The sequence below is a fragment of the Toxorhynchites rutilus genome, chromosome 1, assembly GCF_029784135.1.
Source record: "Toxorhynchites rutilus septentrionalis strain SRP chromosome 1, ASM2978413v1, whole genome shotgun sequence".
NCBI classification, from domain to species: domain Eukaryota; kingdom Metazoa; phylum Arthropoda; class Insecta; order Diptera; family Culicidae; genus Toxorhynchites; species Toxorhynchites rutilus.
The window spans coordinates 9,845,499-9,865,401 of NC_073744.1; the positions used below are offsets into that span (position 1 = coordinate 9,845,499).

A 19,903-nucleotide genomic window follows, 5' to 3' on the forward strand; every position below is an offset into this window, starting at 1 on the left:
TTATATGCGGTGATTTGCGACGGATTTTCCTGAATGAGCGGTGATAATGTGCGGTGCGATGCTCAATTCAGTTAGCAATTAGTCTTCTGTTCCTCAATGATGCCAATATTGTGGTACGACCCGGTGCATATATCGGTTCGACTTCGGTTGTGTGGGTGTTTTTACCGTGGAATAGAAATGTAAACAAACGGTGTAGATCCGACCAAAATGTCTCAGCAGCGGCTGGACATAAACTTGTGTATATTTACCTGGACAAACCAGGAAAACATTCCGGTTTGAAAACAAGAGTGTTGTGGCAGCAATAGCAGTGAATGAATTGTTTCAACTCGTCGTTGACCTTGGCTCAATGTGATGACGATATGGTATCAGCATAAATCGATTGTGTTTAGTGGTGTGCGTAGACTTCGTAGGATTCCCACTGTTGTTTCTCCGATTGATTGATGAAATGTATGCCGTGATAAAATGTTTTGACGTGTCGGTATGGTATCGCTTCAAGTTCGGTCTCGAATGATATTTCGATTCGTCTCCGTGGATTGTGACGGCGGATAGAAGAAGTAAAATCGAAAATGTGTGTAGTGGTCCTGATTTGCCCAGCAACAGCAGGACATATAATTATTAGTTGTTTACCTGGACGGGCCAAGATAATTTGCCCAATTTAATACGGTGTGAATCCTTTTGCAGTTTATTGTGTGCCTCGATGTGAATTAGCAGATGGCAGTAAAGTTTTGTGTGAGCGTGATGGCGATTCCGTTGGTTGCAAAATCCTTTTGTACGGATCCGGTTCGAAGGACCAATGTTTATCTGGATATCGGGCCCTTGCCCTCGGTGTGGTTCTCCTGGATTGCGATATATCCACGATATTCGCACTTGGATTTTCGGCCCACTTGCTTTTCGCAAACAACGAATTCCAATATTTTTGGTATGGAAACACTTTATTTTTTATCAAAACGTAATTTCACACTCCAAAACTTTATTCTACAATACTATTTACAGCAATCTACTAACTCTTAATTCTTTGTAATTTGGTAAATTTCTCCACTCAATGACTATCCAACTATTCTCCTTAAGCTTGGGGTTAATAATAATTTCCTTTCTTTCCTATTGTTCACACTTTCCCATTTCATTTCTCAGTGTTTTAGTGCTCGTGAACCCAGGTACCCACAATATAAAAATCTAGCCCATGCCGCAAAACTGATCATGTCAGAGGAATCCGTCTCCATAAAATCGCAGTGTATCCAACAGATTTTTTCACAAATCGGGGGCATAAATAATTTTTGTTAGCTCCCGTATCTATCAATAATTTCAATCCAAACCCTTGACGTGTGGGAATTTCCATGTAAGGGATGAAATTTTTTGAGTTTACCTGGGGAAATGGGATGTGCTTTCCAGTTGAAAATTTAGGTTATCGACTGCTTCGCTAGAAGTTTCTTGTTCGTAGGTCTCATTGGAAGTTTCTTGCTCATTTTCTAAATGTATTTCTGAATGGTCTTCTTCGTATGAATAATTATCCATTGGCGTTGGGTAGTAATCGTGGTGATAACTTGCCAAGGGATAACATTGATACTCGTATTGATACTCTTGAGCGTTTTGTTGAGTTTGTTCAATATTTCTTAATTCCGTTATCCGTGCTGGTCTCGGTGGGACAGCAGGAAAGAATTGGCTTCTTGCATTATAATTATGCGGTGGTCTATTAACGTAATTTACATATTTAGAGCGAATGGATTTATCAGCATTCATTGGACTCGGTAATGCTTTCCGAAGTTGTCCATTGTTGGTATTATTGCCCTGAGGTGGAGCTGGAAAACGAGGCGTAAAGTTTGGTCTGGTTGGAATACTTTCATGCTGATATGATTGATATGGTTGACGGGGAATAAATGGTCGATGATTAAACATCGGTTGACGAGTTTGTAATTGAGGATAAAAATGTATTGGTTTGGGTAAACGTGGTGTTAAAGTCGGTTTACTTAAGCCCGTACGACTTTGATAGTTACGTTCTTCTACCGCAGCATCAAATGCTTGTTTTATATTTCTGGGTTGACGTGCACGCACGTTCCCTCCAATCGGCTCTTTCAGCCCTGCTAGGAAAACCTGTAGAGCATTTTCCTTATGCGTCGAGTTTCTATCATTTTTAATATTCTCTTCTCTTGGAGAAATATTAGTATTATTAATTAGTAAGGATAGAAGATTTTGTACTTGTCCAAAAAATTGTTCAACTGATCCGTTTTGCTGAAGTTGAAACAGCTCGCGGGTAAGTGTGACTGAGTCACGTTTATCATTATAATAAGCGATGAGATTTGCTTTAATCTCATCCCAGTTGAGAGAAGTTCCATAAGTTTCTAGGACTTGGTCCGCTTCATTAATTATTTTGCTTCTTATAGCTTGAAGCCAAATTTGCTCGAAAGGTGTATTTTTAATAGGTTCCATGAATGGCATAAAATGTTCGACGGACCTAATGAAACTATGCAACTTAACGGGATTGCCGTCGAATGGTTGCAGTTCTCTCACCGCTTGGGGTGTTTGGAGAGATTTCGTAATCTTTTCAGCCTGTTCGAATATTCTGTTTGTTTCTTCAATTCGATTCATGTTCTGTCTAGGGGGTAGTAAAGGATTCGGTTGAGGTGGAGGAGGAGGTATTGGGTTAGGAGAATTGTTCATTTCCGTGTTCATTTCTCGATTTCTTAAATTATAGGGATGGAAACGGTCCATCAAATCCTATATCTCGGGGGTGAAGAAATTTGATTAGTTTTTCTTTAGAATTTTCTTAAATCTAAACGCGATATTTTATATGGCGATTGTTTTTTACAATCTAAACGCGGCTGGCTACACACGGCGCAGATATTCTCTCTGCTGTGTAGACACTGTGCTTTCGACCGGGGGAAATCTTATTGTACCGATCGCATCTACCACAGATATTCACTCTGCTATGCGATCAGTCTCCTACGCGGTGTGAGATTAGCACTTCACCGTTGGATGGTCTGATAAGAACTTTCCGCACTAGTGGAACTACAGATATGCTCTCTGTTTGTTACACACTAGTTACTCGCTACGCGAGGTGGTCTACTTGCACATACGTTTAATTTCTTTTGATAATGATATTATTAATATTTATGCAGATATCAATTCTGCCACATTGGGTGTTTTAACTTTAGTTATATAGAAGGTATAAGATAATAATTGTGGAGAATTACTTACATGGAGAATAAAACTAATATTCGCAGAGTGGTTCTTCCCGATAGCACCTTCATTGATTGATCTGATAAATTTCTTCTTTGAAACAAACATTAGTAATGTTCAAGTCTTTTTCGAAGCACACGTATTGTCTTTTGTATTTGGGCCTCTTTTTCTCGTTATTCAGTTAAACTTCACTTTGCACTAGATTATTTCTATTTTCTGTTAATCCGATATTGTTCTGCACTTAATCAATTCGATCACTATTTCATATCTATTTCGAAACACTTGAGCGGTAATCGCATCCTACCGACTGCGCCAGTTAAAGAAGTTAGGCCTTTGGGAAGGTTTTTAAAAAATTATAAACGAACTACCTCACTTGAACATCGAATTATGACTGACTTTATTCCTTACTAATTAGCCTGAGCTGAGTTCCCTAACGCGGCGTACGGTTATGCTGATTCTCCAGTTTGGTTCCGGTGAGCTCGATCGTGGTGGACTTCGACCTGGCCAAAGCGCTGAGCCTTAGGATTGTGTATCGAACGATAGGTCGATGTTTCGATGGGTCGTTGGTATCGATGATGTTGACGGTGCAAATATTCAGGTCGATGCGCCGTCAATGATGATGCGCTGTTTGTTCATGTGTCGCCCGGAGAACTGATGCGTTAGCTCTATTGGAAGTGGGTCACCGCTGTTGTTCGGTGGTTAGTTGATCTGTTCGTGTAGTACATGGGGATGTGGGTGTTAACTTATAAACGATCAAAAGATCACTTAAATATTCTCTCAATGACAAGGACTTCAGCTCCATGGCTAGCATAAAAAAATATGAGAAAACAAACATGTTCTAAGAGGATAGAATTTCCAAGCTGCGTAGAAGATGACGGAAGATTGTAGAACAAAATAATAAAATAATGTAGAATAAAATTGAATATATGTAAGTCTGCCTATGCCTTTTTTTTCGCGAAAATCGACACGAACTTTCCGGACAACCCATATCCTAACTCATATCCTGATTTCTTCCTGATTTTTATTTTCAACTGATTATAGTTGGCAACCCTGTTGGTGACTACTCCCTACATCTCTCATCATCTGGCCAGATCTGGCCAACACGTAACTGGAGTATCATGAGAGTTCCTGAATTGTACAATCCGTTTGTTGAGATACTCCCTTTAGTATATATGTGAGTTCTTATTCTTCTAATCCGATATTATCTTATCCGTAACGAATCCCTTGTCAAATCATGAACTTTTTTCGCGAACCTATCCGCAAAAGTAAACTTGGATCTGCTGGGAACCTTGCCGCAAGCAGGTTCCTTCAAGAAATTGACCTCCGAGAATTGGTGAAAATTGGCTTTCGCATAGATTCCATAGGCCATCATAACACATCCATCGCGTTTCGTCAGAACCTGGCCGTACACAGTTTGTGAACCCGAATTCTGGTCACTGTATGTTACTTGGGGCTTCGGTGGGGTTGTCTACTTGCTCGGTAACACTTGTAGCCTTCACGGAAATGGATTCGCCGCACAGTACAGCGGTCAGCGTTCAGTTTCGCTAAGTCGTAATAAGAGATGTTGGAATCGGCCTGATCTTCCCGAATGATCCGCAGCCGCAGTTGACGATCAAGGGTTCCATACCGACGCTTGTATCGCATTTTTCAGGTGAGAGTTCCCTTGGACTTGCTAATCAATCGCACCACAGTATTTTTAGAATAATCCAGTAGTTTCCATCCAATTCCCGAGTTGAATTTCCTCCTCTTGCATGATGAATATCTCGTAAACTCGTTTGGTTTTGGCGTAGGACTTCGTCTTACATTAAGGGTGCCAAATCAGAAAACAGGTCACGTTTTTATGAAATAAAGATAACGTTAACGATTTGCATACCAATCGAATCGGAAATTTTCTAAGATTTGTTTGATATGCTATACATTACAATCCCTTAATCTGTATATGATTTAAATTGATGAAAATTGGAAGCAATCCCATTTCCCCATACATTTGTTCTGTCCATTTGTGTGCGTTCCCGAACAGAGCTGTCAATAGCGGACAACTTATGAAGCCGCTAGAATAGAAACAACGAAAAGGGATAGCGAAAAGAGAATATTTGCGTAGTAAACTCCACCCTTGCATAGTAAGTAAGCTGTCGCTAGCGTATAAGTACGCTGTGAACGCTAGCGAATATTTCGTTAAAGCGCATCTGGCATTGCAATTAACACAACCTTCTGAGCCATGGCAAAGCAGGCGAAACAAGAGAAGAGTGCAAATGATTTTAGGTCACTTCTAGCCATCAGCGTTTGACTTTGTGTGAGCTGCTTGTTTTCGTTGGACGAAACTTAGAACTTGTTCATTTTTTTTTGTTTTGACCGAGAGTCGAGGAACGGTTTTTCTTAAACGGTCATTATCAGCAGCATTTCATTTTTATCGCTGCAACTGCGTGCATCTGTTAGACGCGTGTTTGATGCTTGTTGAATGACGTTGCACGGAAGATGCCTCTCGTTAAATACTCAGTGCAATTCATGCATTGATAGAAAACAAATTGTGACATATGACCAACTAGTGTATTGTTCTCGCAAAGGCAAGAAAGAACCGCTGCTTCTCGAATTGATTTTACAAAACCACGCAAGCCATTAAACCTTTCCAAGAATTTTTTACTAAAGAGTTATTCATGAAATTTCGACGTATTCGCAAAAGTCGTGTCTCGGATACAATCCCTCGAATTTTGAATTGTAAGAATATAGACCGAGCAGAACTGCTTACAAACAAAAAGCAGTCAACAGTTTGCATAATCGACCACTGGGAGGTGCCATTGTCGCCAAAATTAAGTGCCCCATTTTTAAATGATTAAATCTTCGGAATCAGGAACGGGAACGTTTTCCTGCAATTCTACGTATTGATAGTTTTTGCGATATTCCCTCACCACTTATTTTTTGTAGCCAGTTTATCCTGAACACATCACCCTGCGAACTAGACGCCACAACAGAAGCTTCTCGTTTGTGCACACCCCTGCGATGCTGCTTGTCATATTGATCAGTGAGCGAGAGCTAAGCTTCGCGACAGCACTGTTATCTCTTTCCAGTTGGCGTATTTTGACCACCAGCCGTTCGCCGCTGTCAGTAGGCTGCCGTTCATCTTTTTGAGCAGTCTTGTGCAATACTTTCGGTGTGGTATTTTCGTGTCTCTGTGTTTCTCGTCAACATCAAGTGTTTGTTTCAAAAAAAGGAAAACAGATTATCATAAGTAGCCGTAATTAAATGCGGAAAGTTTGTACTGTTTTGTGTCGTAGAATAGCGGCGGCAACTCGCCGACGAAAACCCTACGAAAAATACTGTCGAAAAGTGAACTGAATAGAGGTAAGTCTGAAATACGGCTGAATTCGTGAAAAATCCTCATTGGTTGCTGAACTGATCAGTAATCAGAAATCGTTTGCAAACGTTCTGTGGAGATACACTGAAAATCAGCTGTAGGGTCGCCATTTTTGCAAAACTTCCAATTTTCAGTCTCAACGATGAGTCATTCATTCAGGAAGGGAAAATATTTGATCCATTTTCAGACACATGCTTCTGGTTCCGATTTCAAAAATAGCATTTCAATTTCACCTAATCCCTTGGCGATTTTAGTTCCAATTCGAACAAACTCTCAATCAATACGTTCTCATCAATTAGTGGTGTTTGCAAACAGCTGAATATTCCAATAGCATTTTCCCGGCAAACACAATCCTCGCAGGCATGCAAATTTAAAACTTTACGCACCCAAACAAAACAAACGCGCGCGGCATTAGAGTCTTGCATCATTCCTGTATGAACATGTTTTCTTGGATCCAATGGGGAGAGAGAGAAAAGAAGACAGGCAAGGGGAATGTGTAGCATGTATGCTGCAACTCCGTTTATGCTAGCACTTGTGACGGTATGCAACTTCACCGCCTGTTGCACAGCACCTAGATGATGCTCTGCGCAACACTCTGTCTCGTGATTTGTTTTGATTTACGAATGCAACATTGCAACCCGGCGTTGAGTTATTGCGTCATTATATCATCGCCTAGCGGCTCGAATTTGTGGAGCACCAACAAAGTTTTGTTGATTTATTTAAATAACGCGCTCGGTAAACCCATCGTCGTTCGATCATTACACTACTACCTAATCGGGTCCTGTCGGGCTCGGATCCAGATGCCAGCATGTATTTGGTTTTAGATGCATTGATTCTTAGTTCAACTCTCTCTGCTTCTTGCTTAAGGCTGGTGTAATGTTCAGCTACCGTCTCAAATGTTCTGCCGACAATGTCTACGTCATCAGTGAAGCAGATGAATTGACTGGATCTATTGAAAATCGTACCACGCAAGTTAAACCCCGATCGTCTCATAACACCCCCATCAGTGCTATGTTGAACAGCAGGCAATAGAGACCATCGCCTTGTCGAAGCTCCCTCGCACACAGCACCGTATCGTAGCCTTAATCAGTCTTGTCAGCTTCACGGAGAAGCCGTTTTCGTCCATGATTCTCCAAAGCTCTTTTCGTGTTTTTGAATCATCTGTGGCTTTGAAGTCGATGAATAAATGGTGCGTTAGGACTTTATACTCACGACATTTCGGGGGGATCTGCCGCAAGGTCAGTAGTAGAGCGACGTTCGATTAAATCGGCCTGATAACCGCCGACGAATCTATTTGACCGTGGCGATAGACGACGGAAGATGATTTGGGAAAGCATTTTGTAGGCAGAATTCAGGACGGTGATTACACGAAAGTTTTCACAGTCTAGTTTGTCGCCCTTAGTCGCCGGTAGCTGTTCTGTTTCCCAAATTCTGACAATCAATCGATGCAGACAATTAACCAACTTTTCCGGGCCAATTGATAAATTATGCTCCGATGCCATCTTTTCCAGTTGATTTGTTGTTTTGAGCTGTTTGATGGCACTCTTAACTTTACTTATCGTTGGTGGTAGTACACTTTCATCATTTACTGCACCAACGTAATCATTTCCATCGTTATCTTGATCCTCTGCCTGTACGTCATTCAGATGTTCATCGAAGTGCTGCCTCCACCTTACGGTCACTTCACGCTCGTTCATCAGGATACTCCCATCCTTATTTCACACTCCTCCTCTTCCTAGCGGCGCTTCTTTTTCCTGAAGAGTTGACGGGTAGCTTGACGCAACATTAGCTCCCGCGCAGCGTTCTTCTTGTGTAACACTTGCTGACTTGCTTGTTCGTACCGTCGTCTCCGTATCCTAGGATGTTCTCCGTTACGCTGTTTATGACTGTTATAATCATGCTTAATTTGGTCCTTTTCCGGCAGCTCAGCTTCAGACGAATGCGCGTAGTTTTCGGCGAAATCTGTTTGTTTCAGTCGAGTGATATTGTACCGTCACGAGCATCGGTATCGAATGTTGTTCTCAGTGGATTTTTGGGCGCATTTTAATCATCACTAGATAGTGGTTCGAGTCGATGTTAGCGCCTTAAAGGTGTTCTGATGTCAGTTATGTCCAAGAAATGCCGACCGTTTATCAGAACATGATCGATCTGAGATGCTGTTTGATTTGGTGACCTCCAAGTGTATTGGTGGAGAAATTTGTTGGAAAAAGTACTGCGTACGGTCATACTCTTAGAGGTGGCAAAATCGATGAGTCCTAGGCCGTTTTCATTTGTTAACTGGTGTGCGCTGTACATACCAATTACAGGTTTGAACTCCTCCTCTTTACCGATCTGAGCATTGGAAACTTCGATGATGATCTTGAGGTCATGTATTGGGCAACGTTCGTATTCGCGTTTCAGCTGCGCGTAGAAATCGTGATGAAAATCGGAGTCTTCCAGCCACAGCTGCAGATTTTCTGCCAGATCATTGGCTCACCGGCAAACTTGTCGACAAAAACCAATTTATATTTTTATAGGCATCCGTTGAATTTGTTCAGCACTTGGTCATACAGTCTATGATAGATATAACCCACCCATTTTTTATTTTATTTATTCACTTACCTTAGTAAAGCATTTCCGACAGCATCAATCAGCGTCTGGTCGATACAAATTGCCTTCAATATTCTGATACTACTACTACTAATCCTAACATTTTGTTTGAATAACTTCTCCGTCAAATTAAATTCATATGACATATACAAAACAAATACTCAGCTCTAGAAAAAAAAAAATTTTCTGCTGGCGGTGTTGTTCTTCGATAGTCCTGGAGTGACGTTTGAGAGAGCTGCACTTTCAACAGTCGCGTTGAAAACGCTCGATATCCAGTGTTTCAATTTCAGTACTGCCAAACTTCATGATATTCGATAAGCAGTCAGATTGTGGTTCCTCTATGAGTGATGTCACGACATTCATACTGTCGACAGTCATTTGATAGTCTCGAAGAACTTACAGCGCCTGAAATCCAGCTCGTGTTTGATGGTTTGAAAAAAATGGTTTGAATGTCGATACCGACTGATTTTCTCTGATATAACTATTGTTTATGCTCCCTTTGACTTTTCGTCCTGTGGGAAAATCTTTGTTCGTTTGATGTATTGAAGATCTGGAAAGTCAAAAATACGTTCAATTTTTTGGTGAAAGCTCCTAAATGGTTTTCTTACGATCGAGTTGCGGAGTAATTTCTTGAGAAATAGGTGACGTTTTATCACCAAAGGTTCCTTCGCCAATCGATTGAATGCTCTCGAGTAGAATAGTGGATATGGTTAGCAAAAAGCGTGGGTTCTGTGAAAAGAAATAAAATGTTCAATGAAAAAAGATTGTTTTCTTTTTAAGTACAATTTCCTATTCAATCAAGGCTGGCTTTACAGTACCCTTGTCAACACCCCTGTCCGACATTCGTGTCCTGTCACCATAGCCATGAGATAAATAAAAGATCTCATTCATATGTAATCTGTGCAGAACCTCATAGAATTAAAGCGAAAAGCGGCAATTTCCCAACGAAGAAAACGAGAAGAAATTAAGGAATTTTCGGAAGAAAATAGGAAGACTAGCAGGGGAACGAATCAGCAAGAAAGAAAATAACATTGTCTAAGACGATGCAGATGAAGCTGGATGCTTCTTTGATACACATTTTGGGGGACGATATTCATCTCCAGAAATACATTATCCATTTTATCCACTTCGAGAGTAGCCACAGATGACTTACTGACGAGGGAGAACTGGACAATGATGCTCTAAACGAAAAGTCGCTGCGCCAGGAGAAGATAAATTAACCTACGACCTGCTCAGGTACCTAAGCTCAGAGGTAATGGACAAGATCATCGAAGATATCAATATCATGTCACGTCTCCACAAAGTAAGCGAATCTTTAAAAACTATAAAGGTGGTTGTTATTCCAGAACATGATCGTGACCCGAGCTCACCCACAGGAAACGACCGATTGCGTTAGTATCAACGTTGGCAAAGGTAGCAAATTCAGCAGTACTACACCGTTTACAACAGTTCCTTGAATCAGGTGGGGTACTTTTGGATATCTCTTTCGGTTTTCGTAAACAGTTATCAACGACCACTTGCGTTTCCTTTGTGACAAACTGGATAAAAGCAAGTGAAAGGGAAAAAAAATAGAAGGGTCTGAGCCTAGAGGCACGGACGAAAGTTTAGAACACTTGGTTATTTTAGATGTAATTCTTTTTATTGTTCAGAAATCTGTTAGTTTAACTCTTTTGAAACTCTAAATAGAAGCCCTGAAAAAGGCCGTTTGTTGTATGTACTCATAACCTTCAAACGGTTTGTAACGAACAAAGAAAGACAATAAGCTTCTGGCAGGAAGTTCAACTGTCTAACTGAAAATGATTAATGAATATCAGTGGGACACATAACAGGGTGGAATGGTAGATGAAGTATATGTGAATGGGTAAACAAAAAAATTATATTCGTTATTGATTACATTGAATATGAAATTTATGGGGAAGAAACAAGTTGAAAATACTCACGATTTCGTGATATTTTGAAGTAAAATACACATGAAATCATGAAGTCGCTTTATTTATAATGAATAGCTATGGTATTGTGATTTCTCTCCATTGTCTTATTCCTATTATTAGGCATCGCGAGCAGTAGTTTTTTCGGTGAAATGATGTTCGTTTGCAGACAATCACAATCAAGTCGTATTGGTTCTACTGCTCAATCTATTATAGAAGGAATTGAGTCATTGAGAATTATGAATATGAGTCATGAAGATTATTAATATTTCATTTCGTTTCATTTTTGTGATGCGATGTAATACCGATCTCAATAGGTCCTCGCATGATAATCGCTGCCTCCTCCTAATTAATGAACGATCACTGTATGGGTGACACTTTTCTCGTTGCTTTGATAAAATCTTGCATGAAGTTTGAATGATGCATGGAATCTTGCATCTGATTTTTTAACAACTTGCTTCATTAGATAGAACGAATTATTGCACGCAATTGTGTGTTACATACAACATTCATGGGAACGAAGTTGGAAGAAAGAATGCATAATACATGATTTACCTTCGCATCCGCTCGCAAATCATACCTCTTTTATTTGTTAAATTGCTCACTTATGTTATTATTTCTACTATTGATGTCTCAGGCGATAAAAATGCTGGATAAAATAGCCGTCTAATGATATATATTATAACACATATCGTAAGAATGATTCTACGTGATATGCATTTGAAAACTCCTAATAAACGTTACATTTTTCGTAGAGTGACCCCCCTATATAAAAATCAAAGATGTTGTCCTACGTCAAAACTGTGACTGCTTCAACATGTATCGATCTTTCAAACGCATTTAATGCGGTTAGTGTAGCGTGTCTGCGGATATACAGTCATGTATCTTATCGGTTCTGTCACGGTCGCCATGTTATAAACTCATGGTGTGAATTTGAACTGTCCGCAAGATAATCATGTTTGCCGTGATAAAAGATCTTATAAAAAACAATTTGCAACTCTTACTGAGCTGTTCGAATCCCGGAGCCAATTATTTTATAAAGATATATTGGAATTATGCGGTCATCAGAAGAACACAGGACATATAGTCCGCAGTAACTGGCCCTCACATCGAATCGTCAATAATGGTTCCTCGAGAAAAAGGAAGAAGAAGAAGAAGGCTTATCAATAATCAATTATTTGTTCTGTTCCGTTTCGTGTAGGTAACAGCAGCAAATTAAGGAAAACTACTACGAAACAGATTCTCCTCAGTTACCAGCAAAAAGATGGTCGACTCCCAAGAACTCAACGGCGACTACAAGGAAGAGATTGAGTAAGTCATTCAAATGTAATTTTTTGAACAATTCCCCTCATTCCAATTCGTCATTTTCGGAAAAACAGGATCGACAGCGAGACAGAGATGTTTCCCTTGTTGGGAAATTCGGTAAGATTGCAATGCGTTCGCCCGTAGAAATCAATGCTAACCAAAAACTCTTCCTTCACAGCAGCAATACGAACTGAAGGATCTGGACAGCCAAACGATGGAGCTGTTCAACAGCCAAACGTACGCGAATGACGCCACGATGGTGTTGAACTGTGGCGACATCACTACCTCGGCCACCGATTTCGAGCTCCCGATCTCGGCGAAAGCCCTCGATAGTTTGCTGCCGAACCAGGCGATCGATCTGGAAGTGTACGCCACAAACATCGACTGCAAGCCGACGACCACCTGTCTCGAGTATCTGAAACAGTTCCCTTCGCTGGAGAAGCTCTTTCTGCCCTGGATCAACTTCCGGGTGAACCTACCGAGCGAGGCTAGCGACAAAACCAGCTGGATGTACTCGGAGAAGCTGCACAAGCTGTTCGTTAAAATGGGAAACACGTGCACCTTCAATGTGTCCCTTTCCGCCTCTCCGGAGATCACCACGAGCGTTCGTGCGATGGTGGTCTGCTCGGCTCCGGAAGATCTTCACCATCCGGTGTCGCGGTGCGATAATCATCGATGCAGCGATATTCAGAACATTTCCGATGACATAAAGCAGCACATCGTGCGCTGTAAGAACGAGCAGGTGGAATACGTGGGCACCAAAGATGGAAAAATCTTCGAGGACCGGTTAGCGGTGGTGATCCCTATGGGTTACTCCGGTAAAACCGGCATCACGTTGGAGTTTGTCTGTCAGAACTCTTGTCGGAACATAAATCGCCGAGCTACGGCACTGGTTTTCACCCTGGAGGATGAGAGTGGCCGCATACTGGGCCGCGAGACGTTCCAGATTAAGATCTGCACGAATATCAAACGAGACAAGTTAAACGAAGAGAAGACTGCGGTGGAGGAGAACATTCGCAAGCGCAAAGCGGAACCGGTCGAGTTTAAACGAGGCAAAAAACTGATGCGATCCCAACAGCATCAGCAGCAGCAGCCACGAATAAAGGAGGAAGCGGGTACCAGGCGGTGCGATATCGATCCAGTTTTGGTTCAAATTTCACTACCCAACCGCCGGATGGCCAAACGCATGCTCGAGAATGCGATTGGGCTCGTCTCGACGGCCATCGTGCACTCGTCTGACGAGACCGAAAAAAACCAGTTGATGCAATTCGTACATGACATACGACGGAGCAAATGTAAGCAGGGTCGCGACATATTCGGGTGTTTCGATTTTAACGATCTTTCCGTTTCCGTTTCTAGCCACGATCGGGTTGTCGAATAGCCAGAGCAGCGTGGATAGTGAACAAAATTGATTTCATGCGGGCATGAGAACGTCGTATCATTTTACTACTTATTACTTTTAAACCAGTGAATAGAAAGTAATTGTGTTAAGTTTATAAGATAGGCTATAAAGTATTGTAAACAAATTTTACCTGAGCATTTAGTATTAAGGATGAAATATTTTTTAATCATGATGAAAACAAACCCAACAGAGGTTATATATTAAAACAAATTAGACCCAAGAGATAGCATGGATTTTCTTTCGAGTGATGACAACGCGAGTTCTCTGTTTCAATTAACCGTGCTGATGATAGCACGGAACATACAGTCAACAACTAGATTTTATTTGATTTGTGTGCTTCTTTACAGTTGTCCTACCGGCCCTAAGGAATATCGAAAAGATTATTGCGCGAATGAAGAAGACTCTCCGCGGGGGAAACTAAATCCTAATATTTGGAAGTGAATGCTCCACTATATCTCGATACGCATCAAAATATTATCTATCGAAAACAGCTTTATCCTATAAATAATTGCTCACAATTGGACTTATGCTTCGAACACTCCGTGCATTTTTACCGGAAATGGAATTTAACATAAACCACAGTGTCCAGTAGTGTTCTGGTACAATTCACCTGTATATATTCATTTACTCCTATCACTAACCTACGTCTTGAATCCTACGTATTAGGGTCGATAATGAAAGAAGGGTGAAAAAAATCGTCTTTGGTAAATTGTCAATTTGAATGGAGAAAAAAATAAACATGAATCGTGCACAAAACGCGTAACTAAACGTAAGATGATGACATTAATAACACACGCTTGATAAAAATGCTTCGTCGAAATATGGAAAATAGCGGCTTTGCCCCCGTCTAATTGTAAACACAAAAAATAAATGGCTCTGCGATTTTTGTTTTTCAAGTAAATTGCAAAACTTTGTCTCGTCTTAATTTGACACCCGCGACTGCTGTATACGAAATTCAACAAAAATTGTGCTCTCAATTTCGCTAGCTACTGATAGTTCTATCCTATATACCGCCCCTCCCGAACCGTTTGCGCGGCTCCCGAATTTCCCCATCTTATCTACTTTCGCGTTATACTTTTGTACTGACAAATTTTGATTCTCTGTTATCGTCACCGTATCTCTGCTCTCTTTTTACGCAACTATCAACAACAACAACGAATCATACCTTGGAGTTCCGGGCCGGCTTCGGTGGCGGCGTCGGTGGCCTCTTCCGCTCATCGCACGCGCCAATCAAAATCACACTGTTGTTTCTCGTTTCGACCACATCGTACGCGGAATTGATCACCCCCGGAACGGGGGGCAGTGGCTTACAGCCCGCGTAGTGACCTGACCCGTCCGCGGTCCCCATGAGGCGCCGATGGAGCGCGCTCTCGTTCAGCGGCAGATTGCTGTAGTCGCTGTCGCGCGTTTTCAGCGGCAGCGGTGGCGGAACGAGATCCTCCTCCGATGTCGTCGAATCGTTGGTGATGATCGAGTTTCGATTGCTGCTGCTTTCGGCCGAACCGATCGAGTTGGTGTCGGCGGTCCCCGCTCCCCCACCCGTAAGCGTTTTGATGCTGAGTGTGGGCGTTACGACGCTCGGTGGACGCGAGAGACGTTTCTCCTTCTCGACCTCCGAGCGGAGGGGTCGTTTCGGGTGGAGCTGAAAGCGAAAAACGTAATTAACAATTGTACTCGGTCCTCTTATTCTTAGGAGATGAATTTTTTGACGTAGGACTTCGTCAAATAGAAATATAAGGGGTGGTAAAATAAAAATCCAAACACTAAACTTGTAGGAAAAAATGAAAGATAAGACCGTCCGAAAGTTTGGTGTACTATGCAAAGTCAATCGCTTCCTGACAACAGATGTGGAAACTATAATTTACAAATCAATCATTGCTCCCCACTTTGATTATTGTGCTTATATTTTGTTCCTCGCAACGAAACTACAAAGGAGACCTGCAGATCCTCCAGAATAAGGTGATGCGATTGGCTTTATGTTGTGATCGGCTAACACCAAGAATAAGTAGGTTAAACTGTCTGCAATAAGTGCGATTCACATACAACATCCACGTCACGTCCACGTTCCGTCACGTCCCGTTACGTCAGTTATTCTACCATGCATTTCTTATGGAAACATTCACATACACCGGCAACGTAACGACCCGTCAGCATACGTTCAACGAAAACGACCGGCAGGATTTGTAGAAACGAATAATTGACGGAGACGGACGGCTCGTTTGGTTTTTGTCTGGGCTTTGTTTCTCGGCTTTTGTTTCGATTTCAGTTGTATTTTTTATGCCCACATATCTCTTGATTCAAAACTTCGGAGTCAAAATGATTCGCGACTAGCCGAGAAAGATAGTCTATATATTATTATTGTTGAATAAGGGTCGGGACTACAGGGTTTAAGCATTCAAATAACATAATTCAATGGTTTTCATTGATTTTCTCCATATTTAGAACTGATTCTAGGTATGCTGATTCGAAAGAGGTCATTGCAAGTTAAAACTGTTGTAGGTGGCGACACCATGAATAACATTTAATAAATCATTCATTTGACATTTGACGTGACGGTGCTGGTGTGAGCATTGACTGCATGTGTGAATTGGTGAAGACGTTGACGGAACGTGGACGTTCTTTTCCGTAACGTTCTATGTGAATCGCACAATAGATGTCTGTGCGACAATGAATCGGGTTTAACACATTATTGCGGATTTTCATTAGGGAGATCTATAGCTATAGATGGATTTATTCACGTGAAAATAGGTGTAAACAAGTGAGAATAAATATGATACACTTATTCACGATATATATAACTTGAATAAATTCAGCATATGTAAACGCTTGAGAATTTCTCACTGGTGAGAAATCACTAAAGTTGGATGCAGTTCTACTAAACTCAGTTCTAATAAATTCACCTAAAATATGAATATATTCATTATAGAAGTTCACGCTAGTGAAACGGTTGATGCGATTTCTATAAATCTGGCAGGCAGGACTTTATCTCAAAATTCTTCGTGGCGAAAATTTGTTATTTTTTCGTTAAGTATTCTCCTCACTGAATTTCCGAAAAATGTTTCGTTACGGCACCATATCCGTACTGGGGTACTCAAAATTACTCAGTTTTTCTGCTCTCTTTTGTTTAAGAAGACTTCTTTTTTTTTGTATTTCGAGTGTGTTTTTTTTACTTTTTTGCAATCGATTCTGTGTGCTTAGTTGCTCCGGAATCCGAATCCAGAACTTCCAGCTTAATCAAAAACTCTTTTTTCCAACTGACTGAAAAACTATTTTTTCACAGACAAAATGGCATCCTTTAGCCTATCGTGGGTCCTTCTTCACTAATCATTGTGAAGAAGAGATTTCTCTGATTGATTAATGATTAATGATTAAGATTTTTGTCTGAAAAATTCCACAACCGAACAACTTCTTGCCTAATATGTCACTATGAATGCTTTGTTATCGCGAAAATTCTAAAGTTTCCGTTACCTATATTGCAGCGTTCAGAAGGTAGTGTAGCATTAGAACATCAACTACTAGGCCATGAGTTTGCGAATCGACGTTTAAAAATACACAAAATGTCGTCCGTGTTGGAGCTGGTTAGAAACATCCTCACACCGAAATCTCGCCAACAACAATCAATCTCCCGGGCACGACATAGCGCCCAAAAGTTAAAACAGGCTACCGCAATTTTTCTGGATGCCACAATAAGATCCACAAATATACAGGGGCGGAAATCTCTGACGGTAAGCGACAGTAACATAATTTTGCTTACCCTCCACGCTGCTTGTATAACATTACCGTTCAGATTCTCAACCAAATTGTCAAGCAAACGGATCGCGAAGTTCTGCAATACATCCCGGAGAAGCAAATCATCCTGGAATGTTCGCTCATCCTAGTGCAAACTTACGTTGCCCATCTCAGGCTCCGCTGGGAGGTTGTCGACCGTCTCAAACTGCAACCCTTTGGCAGTGCCAAAAAATGCTTCCAGACACTTATCCACCTGTTGATCCCGGAAATGCAAGACATGGTGATTGACACTATACTGAGCTTTCTGCAGAAAGAGAACCTCTGGAAGGTGGAATTCATATGTGTGGAGATACTGATGATGGTGCTGGAGTGTAAGAGTCCTGCTTCGCTAGTCCTCCAGAAAATGGTTGACTACATAGAAGGACTGTTGGCGAAGAATTATGTGACCCAAGCACGACACGCTGCAGCGGTGCTGCAGAACATCATCCAACCGCAATACTGGTGCGAACTGGAACACTGGGACCTGTCGAAACTTCTGCGATTCTACCACAGTAGCGCCGTCATCGGTGAGATAAAGAATCAAATCTACGAGCTGCGGAGAGGTTTCGAAATTTGCATCCGAAACTTGATTAAGGTACTTCATAGTGACGAGTTGATTCGGCTGCTCACAACTATGCTTCCGCTAACGTTTGACACACAGCTCACCGATGAGGCAATGCTGGAGTTTGGCACTACCGTAGAATTCGCCGCATCTTCTTTGATTTTAACAGAAGAGCCTTCCACTGAGGAATCATACGTTGTTGAGTACCTTATGTCGAACATTTGTTCGGAAGTTCCCTCAAAAAGTGTGCTCGCTAGCCGAATCTTCACCAAATTGCTCGATCGTGGCAAGAACTTTGTGGAATTCAGTACACCGAAAATTTTCCACGAACACACCCATTACAACATCGACATCAACAAGAAAAATCCAGCACGCCAGCTGGTCTTCCAAAGCCATCAACGTGACTTCGAGGTGGCGCTCATTACCGCCTTCGAACTGCACAGCAAGCGTCGAATCAATCTGGAGATCTTCTACAACGTGTTAGCTATGATTCTGGTGGAGATTCCTTGCGGATTCACCGCTTGTTCCGTAGTATGTCTACTGTTGAAAGTGCAGCATCGACTGCTTGAGTCAACGAATGTTATCTATAGCCAACAGCACACAAGCTCTATCCACGCGACCATCATCAGCCTCATGACACTGATAAATTGGGTTCACCGAGGTCCGTCGCTGACCGCTTATGTAAACACGATTTTGAACCGAAGATTCGATGACGCCCCACACTTGAACCCACCCCTGAAGGAGATTTACCAATACGCCCAGCACCACATCACCTGGAACGAACCGGCTCTATTTTTCGATGCACTCGAGTTGCGTTACGGGCTGTGGAAGTGCTTCCGCATCAACGAACCCAAGAATCCTATTCCAAAGGTGATCTACTCACGGTTCGGAACGTCCGGAAGTAGCAAGAAACGCAGTCGCAGGGTGACTGGCTTCTACCACATAGGACTGAACGAAAGTAGTCGCGATTAGGGACGAAATCGTTCTGTTGTATTGCAAGATTAAGTAAATATTTGCTTCGAAAAAAAAATGTAAGAGGTTGTATCTAGAACACGACGCATTTTTGACGTAGAACTACGGAATTATATCATTTAATCCATTTGTTTATCACTTCGGATATTATTAGGATGTCAAAAAAGTCCTGCGGTATTTCCGCGAGGTGTCGTTGTAAGCGCGTAATTCTAGTTGTATTCATTGTATCGAGTCATACTATAGCTTGTTGGAAAGGTATTTTATAGTCCTTGACGCGCTATAATATAGTCCTTGACAGTGTTTTGTTTGGTTAAGTCGTTCGTGAGTTATAGTGTCGCAAATATGGAGCAAAATAAAGAGAAAATCCGACATATTTTACAGTACTACTATGACAAAGGCAAAAATGCATCTCAAGCTGCCAATAAAATTTGTGCAGTTTATGGACCCGATACAGTTTCCATTTCCACCGCACAACGATGGTTTCAACGATTTCGTTCTGGTGTAGAGGTCGTCGAAGATGCGCCACGCTCCGGAAGGCCTGTCGTCGAAAATTGCGAGAAAATCGCTGAATTAGCCGAGAAAGACCGGCATAGTATCAGCCGTAGCATCGGCCAAGAGCTGGGGATAAATCATCAAACCGTTATTAACCATTTGAAGAAGCTTGGATTCACAAAGAAGCTCGATGTATGGGTGCCACACACGTGGACGCAAAAAAACATCTTTGACCGTATCGACGCATGTGAATCGCTGCTGAATCGCAACAAAATCGACCCGTTTCTGAAGCGGATGGTGACTGGCGATGAAAAGTGGGTCACTTACGACAACGTGAAGCGCAAACGGTCGTGGTCAAA

General features: G+C 41.7%; 2 protein-coding genes across 5 annotated transcripts in view; one reads left to right on the forward strand and one right to left on the reverse strand.

The window, feature by feature from the left end:
• The first annotated feature begins 6,250 nt into the window (after window positions 1-6,250).
• Window positions 6,251-13,972, forward strand: LOC129771688 (cellular tumor antigen p53-like). Of its 2 annotated transcripts, none has more exons than XM_055775607.1 (5): window positions 6,251-6,513; window positions 12,245-12,354; window positions 12,423-12,465; window positions 12,527-13,643; window positions 13,708-13,972. In XM_055775607.1, the coding sequence occupies exons 2-5, from the start codon at window positions 12,308-12,310 to the stop codon at window positions 13,758-13,760; spliced, it is 1,260 nt and encodes a 419-aa protein (XP_055631582.1). In that variant the 5' UTR covers window positions 6,251-6,513; window positions 12,245-12,307; the 3' UTR covers window positions 13,761-13,972. The 2 variants fall into 2 exon arrangements, with proteins under 2 accessions (XP_055631582.1, XP_055631589.1); XM_055775614.1 differs by having other exon boundaries at window positions 12,530-13,643.
• Window positions 13,973-14,010: 38 nt separating this feature from the next.
• Window positions 14,011-19,903, reverse strand: part of LOC129771659 (dedicator of cytokinesis protein 1) — an 85,090-nt gene continuing 79,197 nt past the window's right edge. For all 3 annotated transcript variants that reach the window (XM_055775562.1, XM_055775547.1, XM_055775540.1), the window contains one exon: window positions 14,011-15,392. In XM_055775562.1, the coding sequence (XP_055631537.1) occupies window positions 14,910-15,392 (483 nt within the window). In that variant the 3' untranslated portion in view covers window positions 14,011-14,909. The remainder of the gene's footprint in view (window positions 15,393-19,903) is intronic.